This window comes from Pezoporus wallicus, unplaced genomic scaffold (assembly GCF_028554395.1).
Source record: "Pezoporus wallicus isolate ANWC-B61680 ecotype Strahan unplaced genomic scaffold, APGP_CSIRO_Pwel_v1 contig_6899, whole genome shotgun sequence".
Taxonomy (NCBI): domain Eukaryota; kingdom Metazoa; phylum Chordata; class Aves; order Psittaciformes; family Psittacidae; genus Pezoporus; species Pezoporus wallicus.
In genome coordinates, this window is record NW_026638613.1 from 810334 (window position 1) to 824253 (window position 13920).

Consider the following 13920-nt stretch of genomic DNA (forward strand, 5'->3'; position numbering starts at 1 on the left):
ACCAAATTGGGCTCCTTGAAATTTTCTGGAAAGCCATTTTATTTTTTACATTAATACAGATACTTTTTCTATTTTTATTGCAACTTGAAATGTTTCTGTAATGTTTCCACGGCAAACTGAGTAACAATACATTTAATGTTTCCATCAAATAAATAATATTTCAATTCTAAGTATCTATATAAAATAATTTTTTTAAGCACTAAACCCAGAACCATCTGAGATTGTAAAACTCTAAACCCAATAGGGCTTAACATTTTCAACTGTTCATATTATTTAGACCTGCAATTCTCAATTTTGTCTATTATCGCCTTACAGATGAGGACACTGAACCTCCTGATACTTTCCTTCAGAGATTACTTCAGGCCAACAAGGTAATGGTGTGATTACAGACTTTGTACAGGGATTCCACCAATGCAAAACAGATTTGAGTTTTAGCTCTGCAATATGATTCATCTGATTGTGCCTTCAGAGGTGAATTCCTGGTTCTACAGTAGGGAATGGATATATGATTTCCTTCTGCTTTTTTGACAACAGTTCAGATCCTATATGCCAGGCACTACTTACAGAATGATCCATGGAATAGTGGGTGGTGTGGCCAAGTGGTGGAATACCAAAAAAGTTCCCACAAGTTTGAGGCCTTATTTTTATTTACTGCTCTCTGGAAATTTAGGGAGACCTTAAAGTAGGCTTTTTCAGTAATGCATAAGCTTATAAGGCCTGTAGCTTTATAAGACTAGGCATTTCTTTTATTTAACATAAAGGTACAAAGTATTTTTGTAATTACTGATTCAAACCTTTCAACAATTTGAAATGATAAAAAAAAAATTCTCTTGAAGAATTACTAGGGAAAACAACTCTTTTTCATATAGAAATGGGATAATGAAAGTTTATCTGTACTCTCAGAATTGAGGTATTTATTGTTCCACAGGAGTAAAGATGTTGGATTACACTGTTAAGGGTGTTCTGTACATTTCCTGATTAACCCCAACACTGGATACCCAAGCAAATGCCACAGACTTCAACTACTTACTCTGAAAGGAGTAAGGAAGAAGATAAGTGTGTTAAGGAACTTAAGAAACACAAGTAGGCATAGAAATCTCACCTGGGTATACATCCGGGGTGTTGCAGAACCACTTCTTCAGCATATTGCAGGATGTGCTCAGTACTTTGCAAGATTGAGCTGTTACTCATAAAAATAGATTTTACTTATAAAAATACAGCAGATGACCTTCAAAAATCGTATCTTAAGTGTTATTCCACCTCACTGTTCTATACATTCAGAAACAGACATTTGAGATATATCATGAACAGTGCAAAAGACTGTTTTTTATTTATAAAAACACACATTGTGGTACCTTTAAGTGCCAACTGAAAGAAAAGCTGAGAAAGGTTTCATCCTCAGAGAAATTCTGGTCCAAGCTGAACTTTTGTTTAGCAAGTTGTAAACAATTGTCTTAGAATGCAGAGAATTCTCTCATTTCTTTCCAGCTAAGGTAGTCTCAAACACATCAAGTCCTGCTTTGAAGTAAACCTGAGCTGAATTGATGCTGTTCAGTACCTCTGACAAAGCTGCTTGAATGGTCTCATTTGACTGATGCAGTTTGCAGTGCTCCAGTGCCTCTAGCAGTACTGAAAACTGGCTTGTCCTTTCATCTAGTCTGTAAAGAATATTTCTAAAAGAGAACAATGGAGAATGGTAAACTTTTTACTCGAAACAATTCATCAGAAACCATCAAGAAAACCTGCAAGTATCAGCCACACTTTACAGATGATACATATTAAGCACAGTAAAGCTGACCCACAGCAAACCGAAAGACAATTGCATATTTATTACAGCATTGTAAACTGAATCTGTTCATTGATCTAGGTGTATATACATTGAAACATTCACTAAATCTGTCAAAAGAAATCTCACCATCTCACATTTCTCTTTGAGCATTCCATATTTTATTCAAAACCATGAGCCCAGACCTACCATACCCCTCATGAAGTATTTCATGTTTCAGCTGGATTCCACTTATTCCCCTCTAAAATAGATCTGGTTATTCCTGTGGACCCCAGCCACAGATTTCTTCCCCTCCTCCTGCTCCACTCCCCCCAAGGCTGCTCCTGTTATTTATTTCACACTTCAGAGGTGAAATACTAGCTGTAGTCAAGTCAATGGTAAAACTCTCACTGCTTTCAGCAGAGACTTTTTTTCCATTAATAATCCTTGGTGACATTAGAACAAGAGCAACCCATCTTTAATGTTGAATACCTGAGGAAGGAAATAAATGGAATGTACAGTTAAATCCCTACAAAATGAAATCTATGTCTTCCTATAATATCTGTAAGACTTTGTAATGGCTCGTAAAAAATCACATGGAAAGGTAACATCTGAGCCCTTCAAAATGTCATCTGTATGAGGTGTTGCAGGCTCAAAATTCAAAGCTAGTCAGTGATTTCAATGAGATTCTTTGAAGCAGGCTTTAAAACCAGATGTAAACATTATCCTAATTAGAAGAGCATGTAACTATCATAAATCTCCACCCAGGAACTCCTTTGACTGTAAACAGAAGTGAGAAATTTGAAACAGGAAAGCTACATACGATTTGGTGCAGGACCTCATCTTTAAATACAAGGCAGGTGTTCAGGGCAGGGGAGAAGTTATTTCACAGAATGAAACCAGCAGGACAGCAGAACAACTTGGATACTCTGTTAGTAATCTAATTGCATGACAGAACAGGCCCAATGGCCACTCCAAATTAGTAATAAAACTGCCAAGTACCTACAAGACAGATTACTACAAAAGTGTATCTTATTATTATATGAATCATCTAATTGCCAGTCTACAAGGGGGAATGGTAACAATGCAGCCAAGCAAGTGAAACGACACACAACACCTACAATCTTCTGTCATTTTTTCCAGTCTGAAAAAATGCTTCAAATGAGGGGAAATGTTTTTCAAAGATGAAATAACTCTTAAAACAATTTTTCTGTCATGTTTTTATCTGCCTATACTGGGTATACATCCAAAACCAGTGATGTGCAATAGGAATGGTAAGCTTTACAGCCTGACAGCATTATATATAGCCATTTCAAGTGGTCTGCAATACAATACAGAAGAGTTTTGAACAGAGGAGGAAAACAGAATCCAGCACTGTAATAGGATAGCTTACATAGTTTAAATAGAGAATCATCACTGACCTTATCATTTGGACTGAAACAGGTTAGAAGCACTTGCAGGAAGAGCTCAGTGGGGACAGAAACCTCCATCAAGAGGACAGCAATAAACAGATGTGGCAATAACTTCAGCTCACACTGCAGCAGTCAGAGGACAACTGCCTGCTTCTTCAGCTCTGACCTTCTACTACTCCTTGAGACCATAACACAGTACTCTCAAAGGTGACTCAAGTTATATCATGGACTGTCCCTAAAGCATTTCTGCGATACATTAAATGAAAACTGTATGTGTTGAGAACCAAATAAATTCCTGGTTGCTTGTTTTTAAGGCAAGGCTGTGCTACGGGAAATACTGTAGTTTTCAAAGCAGAGGATTGATTTTGCTCCCTCTGAAATCAATTTAGGGACTCCTGCTGAGATCAGTGCAAGCAGAACCATGCTTTTGAAGAACTCTAGAGGAGAGTTCCTACAGTTCACAGGGAGACAAAAGCCTGTTTACAACCCCTCAAAGTCCTTGAATAGCAGGGGCAATGCTATAGATAATCATTTCCCCACTCTCAGGAGGCATGTGACAGTCCTATCTGTTTCCTGGTAGCTGGGAGAGTTTGACTAGGCTAGAATTCTGATAGAATTCTGAAGGGTCAAGATGGAAATGCTCCAAATGCCTACAAGACTGGCATCTTGATCTGTAATGGGATCCCTCTATTTCTGTATTCAGGGTAATATCAACTAAGAAAAATGTCATAAATGTCATAAGAAAATAACCATCAGCAGAGCGACACTAACTTAGACTGCTAGAAAACAGACTGTAAAGAGAGGATGACGTGAAGACTGGGGGAGTTTGGGGATTACCGAGAAAACGTTTTTGGCGAATGGGAACAGATCTTCTCCTATTCCAACCTCCAAATGTGCTCCTAAAAAGGACACAGGCTAAAAAGATGGTTTACCTTGACATACAAGGATGTCAATACAGTTTAACCCTACTGCTATGATTTTGGAATCACAGGTGAATCCACAGTAAAACCACAGGCAGGTGATCCACAGTAAAGGACAAGTATTCCTAGCCCAGTACACCTGACTACGGTAAAAATCAGTGTCTAATGAGAAGAGCTTCACTGTTTGATAAATGAAAGACAAGCATTCTGCTATCATAATTTAAAAAAAGATTGTTAACTTCTGCAATAGTAATATGAGTTTGGCATAGCTGATTGCATAGTATGACAGAACCTACTTTTTATTTTTATGGATGCAAATAATAAGAAACATTATATGGCACCTGTTTTTCCAGATTTTCTGTTAGGAATTCTCACCAGGATCTTAAATTTTCCAATTACTTCTCTTTGCTTGGCAAGCAACGCTGCCCCTTTGTTGCATAAAATGATTTCTCTCTTTATGCATGTTCATAAGAGTTAATTTATTCTTATCTCTGTCCAAGCTTCATCAGATGAAATGGTTAATCTAGTTTATGACTTTCAAACCTTTACAAGTCAGAGAAGTGTTTTCATTAAGGATTACACATAGACTGAAAAATAAAACCCAACTATTCCACTGGCACAAGATATCACTACGTGACCACAATACGCATAATGATACCAAGAGACTTTAATTTATACTGTGAAACTCAATTACTTGAACATTCCTTAATACAAAGTGGTTTTGTAGCCTACACCTCTAGAACAACAATTACAGCATCTGGGCTAACTGCTTTAGTATCTATCTTCATTTTTAACTATTTTGATCTTAAAAATACATTTTGCACAGTTAGCCTGACGACACAAACTGAAAAGAGATGCCTAAACCAAAAAGTGCAATGAACTGATGACACTAATGAAATTACAACCCCCATCATTCATCTTAATGGGCTTCTTTCAATGGCACATCACAGTGACCTGAAAAGTGTAAAACTGAAGTAAGAACCTAATTAATAACTTCAGGCACTACCACTGAAAGATGTAAAATGGCTCCAAACAAAAAAATCAGCCATAGCAAACTAAAGCAAAGAAACTATAAAAATGAATTGTAAAAGGACCTCTTCTGTAATTCTTAAGAGCCCTTTGCAGACCTAGGACAATAAGCATTACTTATCAAAATAATGCCAGAGAGTTAAATGATGTTTTACATTATCACAAATAAGGATGTAACCTCAGCCCCACCATACCAAAATGAATTTGACAAATTCTTGAATGACAGATCACCCGAAAAATATATTCACTTCAACACAACTTCAAACTATTTTGTTGCTGATAACAACTCAACAGTTCAAGATAGAACTAGATTATTATATTATTCTTGCCATGAAAAATGATATTTTAGCTTACAAGAAAAGTTACGTACAACGCAAGCTGAATTATTCAGGTACTTACAAACAGCCTCCTGTTTAAGAGATTTTGAAAAGTAACTATTAAATCATTAGGACATGATGGCAAGTATAGAATCCCACATGAAATGAGTGCAGCTTTTTTCTGTGGAATCGCATTAGACTTGCTTACAGATAAATGCTATGGGCAGCCTCTGTCTTTTCCAGTTATAACTCAGTATGCCGTGACCGGAGATGCTTCAGCATCCTCACAAATTCAGTTTTCTAAATTCTTCCAAGAATAAAAGCACATCAAAACAGGGATTCTCTGCGTTTCTGTTTCTCTTGGTAATGTTGATTTTGAATGCACTTCTCTTACATCTAGTAAGTTGTGGGTTTTTTTGAATTCATGTTTGCAAAACATAAAATATTATTAATCTGGTAAATAAACAAATCAACGCATCCTAGTAATGACACTTCATATTGGGACTTCCAGTTCCACAGGGTGTTTATTTATTGTAGGACATAAAAACACTACAAATTCTTCTTTCCTGGAAACTGCATGAGGTGATTTATATTTGTTTATTTACACGAGTTTGTACCTCAGAAAACTTATGAAAGCCACCATTCTTCCTCTGGGCCCCCTATCCTTCTGATCTCCAACAGAGCTTCTCATTTCCTCTTTTAAAACTTTTTTGACACCTACATACCTATTTTGTTTCACAGCACTACTGCGTCAGGTTTATAATTATAAAATTATTGCTGGTGGTCATGTAAGACCAACTTTTACCAGGACAAAATTCATGCACCGGTGAACTGTTATTACATGTTATCGTAACTCATCCAGGGCAAGAACGCTTTTCTGCGATGCTCATTTCTTGCTGGATAGAACACTCATCCAGGGCAAGAACGCTTTTCTGCGATGCTCATTTCTTGCTGGATAGAACAGTGGAAGTCACTGGCTCTCGGGCTGTGTGACTGAACAAGCAGGGAAGATGGGGATACAGAAGCCAACCTTTTAGGGCAACTCATCTGTAAACTTCTCTCCATTTCTTCACTGTGCTAAACATCCTGCACTTTCTGAAGAACCATCAACTGCCTTCACTTAGTGTTCTCATTTACGATTCTGTAAATTGTTCGACTGGTACTGATTACAGAAAATGATATATTTAAACCATGTACACTCAAAGGTGAGTGTCTGCCAAAAAAGATATGTATTTACATGGTATCAGCAGTTGATAGGCTACAGGTAATCTAGGTATCAAACCCAAAGAAAGTCTAATCAACTGAAAGACATTTCAAAGGCATTGTTATGTGACAGTGGTAAACCAGATAAATTCTGTTCCTACTAGATGGAAACTTACCTTGCATAAGAGACAGGAGTCAGGACACCTCTAATTGAGTCAATTATAGCAAAGGGAGTTATGGTAAGGCTGCATCTAACAAAACATTTTTGGGACTACAAGAAGGTAATTACTCCAGATTTGAATTAATTTGGCAGGTCAAGTTATAATAGGGCTTGATAAACAAAACAAAACAAAAAAATCCTGATTTTGGCAGCTCTGTGAAGTGTCTTGGTGCTTGGTTTGGCTTGACTGCCTGCCAAATAAACCAAGGTAAAAAGGAGAAGCCAAACTGGAATGATAACTGTTTACAAGACACATTATCTTTTATTTCCTCACAGTTATATTTGATTACAGTACTTTTTTTAAAGATAATGAATCCATTGTTGTAATGCACACTAATCTTTTACTGAATACGGTATCCCAACATAAGAATGACATGGATCTATTGGAGCGAGTCCATAGGACTTCATAGGATGAAGATACTCAGAGTGCAGGAGCACCTCTCCTATAAAGACAGTCTGAGAGAGTTGGGCTTGTTCAGCCTGGAGAAGAGAAGGCTCCGGGGAGACCTTACAGCAGCCTTCCAGTGCCTAAAGGGGCTGACAAGAAAGCTTGAAAGGGACTTCTTACCAGAGCAGGTAGTGACAGGAAAAAGGGGAATGGCATTAAACTGAAAAGAGGGTAGGTTTAGATGAGATATTAGGAAGAAGTTCTTACAGCAAGGGTGGCGAGGCACTAGAACAGGTTGTCCAGAGAAACTGTGGCTGCCCCATCCCTGGAAGTGAGCAAGGCCAGGTTGGACAGGTCTTTGAGCAACCTGGTCTAGTGGGATGAGGTCCCTTCCAACACAAACCATTCTACGATTCTCTGATTTTATCAATTATCACTAAATCCTAATCCTAACTCCAGCATAAATTCAGATTCATCTACTAGATTACAATTTGCATGTATGAGCATTCATAATCCTAAAGGGAAAGTGAAAGATCTGTTAAAGAATGATTTATGCTATGCTTGCTTTTCAAACAAAAGAAACATTGCTTATGCTGAATAATTTGGAGGAAACTATTTTTCTTTTAAGGACGTCTCAGTCTGAAATACTCAAATTCAAAGCAGATGTGCTACTATTTTGAAGGACTTGAGGGAAGTGAATTAAAAAATTATTTCCAAATGACTCACAGCTGATGTTCTGAAGGTTTCATGGGGATTTTTATTTAGAAATTATGTAAAACATTCAATTCCTGAGGAATACCATTTCTAAACAAAGCAGCAAGCAGTGTTAGGTGTTTGATGCAGCAAACTGGCTTGACCTTGATCTCCAGCTCTGATCCCAACTACGTTTATCATAAGTAACTCCATACCATGAGACATGATGCCATTAGCATCATAGCCAAAATCAGAAAGGTCATTATCATAGGAGTTAACTATGGATAAAAAATTAATTATGTCATAATACGTTATTTAGAGAAATGCCTCAAGTTATATTATTATTACCTTAAATGGAATGCATACAGACAAAATTAACACTTAATCCCTGTTAAAGTAATTTTCCTGTTCATGACTTCAAGACCAAATTTCTAAGGACTATTTCCTGAGTAATGCATCAGTGGGGGAAGTATTACACACTAACTATTTTTCAGATGAATTTCACTTACTTTGAACTATATTATAGAAAAGTTCCCACTAATATTTCATATGTACATGAGTGGTTCTTATCTGTCATGACCAAACATGTGGAACCATATACATGGATCTAAAAAATTATATCAACCCTACTGTTTATGAGAAAAATGAAATAATGTATAAAATATTAAGTTTCTGTCATATTTAATAAATTCGAAATCCAGTACTGTAGGCATGATAGCTCTGTTCTAAGATCACTGAATAGCTGATTGTAAAAGTGCTTTTACAGCTAGCAGAACAACTGCTGAGAATGGGCTAAAATATGTAATAAGTCCGCACATTCAAAGAAATGTCACTGTGCAAGAAAATCCAGGTTCTTCCCAAGGTGAGGACCATGCACATTTGTGGAAAGCATAAGAAATTGCATTTCCTGGATGAAGCCTTGTCTTCTGGACCACCAATCCTGTATTAAATTTCAATATACATAATAATACTTCCTGTATTATTATTATTTTATTACAAAAACGTAATGAGGTTGATGCATACGACAGACAGAACTCTAAGTATACAATTCAATTTAATTAAAATGATGGAAGAAAATTTATGAGAATTGCATACAGGAAAAATAAATGTATGTACACCCAGGTCTACCATTTATACCATGGAAGTGAGAAAGCTGGTTTCCAGCCATGACATAATCCCTAATTACAGTGGTTTTCTGCTTTTGCAGGTGTAATGAAAAGATTTTCATGTTCCCTGTTTAAATAAGCTTTAAAGTCTACCATAATTACATCTCTGCAGATGGCTAATTCAGTAGTATTTATGCAGCAAATGCTCTTTAAATAGCAAAAATTTAGAAGACAACAGATACAGTCATTACTTCATGGTCATTACATGTACTGGTGCTTCCAAAGGAAAAAACATTTGAATAGCCAGTCAGATGCATCAGGTGTTTTGAGTATGAGTTACACTCACTTAATTGCATCTTCTCACTATTAAGAGAGGTCATAATTCAGCATGATTATCAGTCATGAGAAAAATAATAACCATAGCAAGAATTCATAAGATCATTACCAAACTAGCAATTGCTACTGATTTATGATAGGACAAATGTGCCGCTCCACACATGAATGAATGTTAGAGTCAATACCCCAGTGGATGAAATTTTATCTATCTGGCCTACAGCCAGAACAACCACAGTGTGGTTCCATCACCCCTGGAGGGGCTGGAAGGACTAGGTCAGAACCGTTCCCAAAGTTGCCCAGTGCACAGAAAATGTTCATGCTGCTAGAATATTGTTCTTACTGGTCCATCATGAATTAAACAGTTCCCACACTTCCCTAACTAAACCTGTCCTGGGGAGCTGCGCTGGTAGCAGAAGGTATTTTGAGGAAATCTTCTTGAGCTAGTCAGAGTTATGGCTTAATTTCGATACTACATTATGGTGATCCACTGAAGAAGCAGACTAAGGACTGCCCCTCAAATCCCATTTTGAGAATCTGTAGCATCTGTGTGAATAGGAAGTGACCTTAATTATGTCTGGCTTCTAGCAGGTGCTCAGGAGAGAACTTTTTGTCCTCCCACCCATGTTATCTCCCAGTGTAACACCTAGCTATAATGCTTAGAAGAAATACAGTGAATAGAATACTTTAGTCCCCCTTATATCAAGGTTGTTACTCCAGATTCTGCTAGTGATCTGGATATATGATTTTGACCCAAATTTTAATTTTAAACTGAAATTAGTGTGCCAGACATGGCAGAGCATTTTTTTAAAGACAGTGATATCTATATTAATGCTATTAGAATCTAGTATTCAGGATTTGATTGGAAATATTTCTTGGTTTGTACCAACCTAGTTAAATTCACATCACTGCTTGTCATGTCATTAACTAACTGCTTTGCCTGTGGTTTTAGAATTAGAAAAAAATAACCTGGTGGTTAAGAATTGTCATTATCTTCTCATAAGTTGTTTTTTTTTTGTAATTAGGAGCAATCTGCAGAGATGACTCTATGCAGTTTTATGATAAAATCCACTTCAGACTATGTTGTAAAGACTCTGGATACTGACTAGGGATTGTCACCACTTCTGTAAAGCCTGATCACCAGACACACAACATTTAGAGAAGCATATAACCAATAACACAGTCCTTTCATTCAATATCTGCTACCAATGACTGGGAGAAAAATCACCCTCCAAGTAAGCAGTAACTAAGATTTACCAAGCACTGCACAGCATCTCAAATCTTCTGACTGTGCCTAGCTTCCACTGTTCACCTTTCTGATGAAACTTCTTTTTGCTTTCCCAGATTCTTGGGAAGAACATAAAACCATCCTTTGAATATTTCCTGTTTTTTTTTTTTCCATTAGTAGTTCATGAAGTGAGCAATGAAGCGTTAGTGAAACTGTGTCACTTCTGTCCTGCATATTTGAGCCCATCATCTCTAATTTACATGTGCATTAACTACAGTCAGACCACATAAACACTATGAAGTTTGGAGGAAGAAGGTAGAAGAAAAAGGGAAGACATTTTAGGTGTAAAATGAGAGAAGTGGGCTGAATAAGAACTGCAGAGGTATGACACAGCAGTGAAGAATTAGAAAGTGAAGCAAGTAATACCACTAATCAAAACTCCACTCCCAAGATGTGGCACAACTATAGAAGAAAAAAGAGATGTGAATTTTGAAAGATATAACATATTGGGTCAAAAATCAGATGGAAAAATCACTGCTGTGCAGTAAGATGAAAATTCATTTATTCTGGCTGATTGGCAAAATCTGAAGAACACTATTGTAAAACCAGCACATAATTCTTCCCTTCTCTCCCAACATTATGCTAGTATTTTATTTAGAAATTGCACATGGCAGATAATACAAAATGGAACATTATCTACTACTGCCAGTGCAACATGAATTGTTGCAGTATTTCCCACACTAAGGATCACCAGCACCATACCAAATCACTCCGTGCTCAACATAATACAATGCAGGACAAAAAAAAATTTCCGTGTGTTTGGATCAGGGCAGTTAAAAATGCCTCAATGACAGCAATGTATACAGGAGTATTTTCTACTTGAAGCCACAAATGAAGAGTTCAAAACAAAACAAAAAAAAAACCTGCAAAGAGTTTACACAATGAGTTGGAATTAGTGTCTTCTGTAGAAACTCTCTGCTAGGCTGTTTTTTTTCTGTTGACATTGCACTACAAGTTTACCCTTGCTACTGTGTAAGATTAGCAGGATATTTGCATCTTTAATGCTGTCCTTCGTAAACCCAGTGAGCAGCTTGCTTACACATGGAGATTTAATAATAACTTTAATTTTCCTACTAAAGATATCCCTAGCAACTAGAGTCTAAGGTCACGTGAATTTTGACACCTGAGAATCTGCTGCAGTTTATCAGCAAAACAGAAGCAAGGAGACTCCGTACATATGTCAGGAACATACGTAACAGATCTCAGTCTGAAAGGAAAATATTTGCTGTAGTGAACAACAAACACTTGAGTGGTAGAATAGCAACAATGTAAATCACCTTTTTGTGTGATGCTAAAAACATCTTTTGATTGTTCTTTGATTTCATTATGACAAATTCAGGATGCACGATCTACCGTTGCGTATTGTAGGTATTTTATTCAGAGCATTATAACATACTGATTTGCTGTCATTTATTTAAAAAGAAGCAAAAGAAAAGTTTTAACTTGCACAAAGGAGCAATAAAAACTGTTGGGAGGTCCTTCTGGAAAACAGATTGTTTTCTAAATCCTTATTTTTTCACCTACTTCTTACTCAATCCATACAATTACATGTATTAGACATATCACAACGGCCCTTGTGACAGTTCCATGAATAGTGGTGACAGGTGCATACAGCCTTAATGGGCAAGTTAAACTTGGCAAGTGAAGATGAAACTCTTAAATGGAAGATTTTACACAAGTTGACTTTGTTTCTTGTATAAAATTGTTAAAAGAACTGTCAGTCACAACACGACTGATACTTAAGCAATGGTCCATTAGGAATAAAACCACCTAACTGGAGCAGAAATGACAGCCTGAGCCCTTGTGTGTCTTTTTTTTTGTTTTTTGTTTTTTTTTTTTACTTTATTTTTAAAGACTGAAGACACAAACTCTGGATTTAGTGACTCTTAGATTTGGAAATCTTTGTGGGAACATCGCAGGGTATTTGAGGAAACCCTGCATTCTTGTTATTGGATGCATCTGGTATCAACAGCGTCCATCAAATATGAAGATTAGATAAGGACCAGAAGAAATAAAACGCAGTAAAAGAGGACATCTTACTGCACTGAATGTCCTGTGTCTGATACTCCATGAAGGCTTCTTGATAATCTCATTCTTTTGCAATAATATTATTTTTCACTGTTCCAATGCCAAGGTAGTGCTACACCTTTCAAAGAAACAGATACAAGCTCTCTGTGTGAATACCTAAAAGGAGTGAACACAAAGACTTGACAGATAATTTAGGCTGACAGGTTTTCAGAAGCTGTAGTGATCAGCACATACAAGATATATAATAAAATATTCAAGAAACAGTAGGAATGGTCTTACTTAGTCTAGGCAAACATAAGGTTTGAGCTCAATATTTATAAACACCAGGAAGACACATGCTGTCTTGTTTCCCGTGATGTTGCTGGTATCAGTGTTTTGATAGGTATTTTTGACTAAGGAAAAGTATGCAAAAGCATGACAGTAGACTTTTAGAGACTAAGAGATTTAGGGATTAGCTGATGCACCAAAGAAAGATGTTCAAGAAAGAGTCAAAGAGGAAAACCCATTGCTCAGCATGGACACAGTTGCCAGATTAGCTAATTTACAAACATTAATTTACAGACATTAAATCTGCTCTCCCTCAGAAGCCATTTGGTTAATCAGTATCAGAGCAGGGGGTCAGTGAGAACTTTCTTAACCTTATCAGACAAGCTGCTTTCATTGAAGGGAAACTGCCCCCAGTCTTTGTTTAAACCTATGTTTATTTAAGGCTGAAGCACCTTTTTTTTTTTTAGACTAGAGAGATAAAGCATCTTCTCCTGTCCCTAGCAGGCAACTACATGTGCTTCATTGAATGGTGATGAGGGTAAGAATTTGTGTGTTTCTGACTATATATAGGCACTTATAGAATCACCTTATGTTTCTGCTGAGGCTGACAACGTCACTGAGAGGACAATATGCTTGAGATCATCTCTAGTTTTTCCTGTCTATGCACAGTGCCTAAAGTAACAGAACCTCTGTTCTTACCTTAGCTTCATATATGCCACTGCAGTGTAATCTATGGTTATTAGTACTAGCAGCAAAATATGATCACCAGAAAATATATGGAAATGTTCAGCTCAAGTATATACTGTAAGAGTGAAAAGCAAGAAATAGACAGAGGAAAGAAACAAACATATAAATTTCTACTGATTATCCCATTAAAATAATGACAAAATAGAAATCAGAAAATAATATTATGATTATGTTATGAGAAGAAAAGGCAGATAAATGAAAAAT

The 13920-nt window shown here is 36.7% G+C and overlaps 1 protein-coding gene across 11 annotated transcripts in view; it reads right to left on the reverse strand.

Annotated features, from left to right (window-relative positions):
* Positions 1 to 1297: 1297 nt before the first annotated feature.
* Positions 1298 to 13920, reverse strand: part of NAALADL2 (N-acetylated alpha-linked acidic dipeptidase like 2) — a 489585-nt gene continuing 476962 nt past the window's right edge. For 10 of the 11 annotated variants that reach the window (XM_057411595.1, XM_057411593.1, XM_057411591.1 and 7 more), the window contains one exon: positions 1298 to 1673. In XM_057411595.1, the coding sequence (XP_057267578.1) occupies positions 1475 to 1673 (199 nt within the window). In that variant the 3' untranslated portion in view covers positions 1298 to 1474. The remainder of the gene's footprint in view (positions 1674 to 13920) is intronic. The other variant, XM_057411600.1, reaches the window with a different exon arrangement.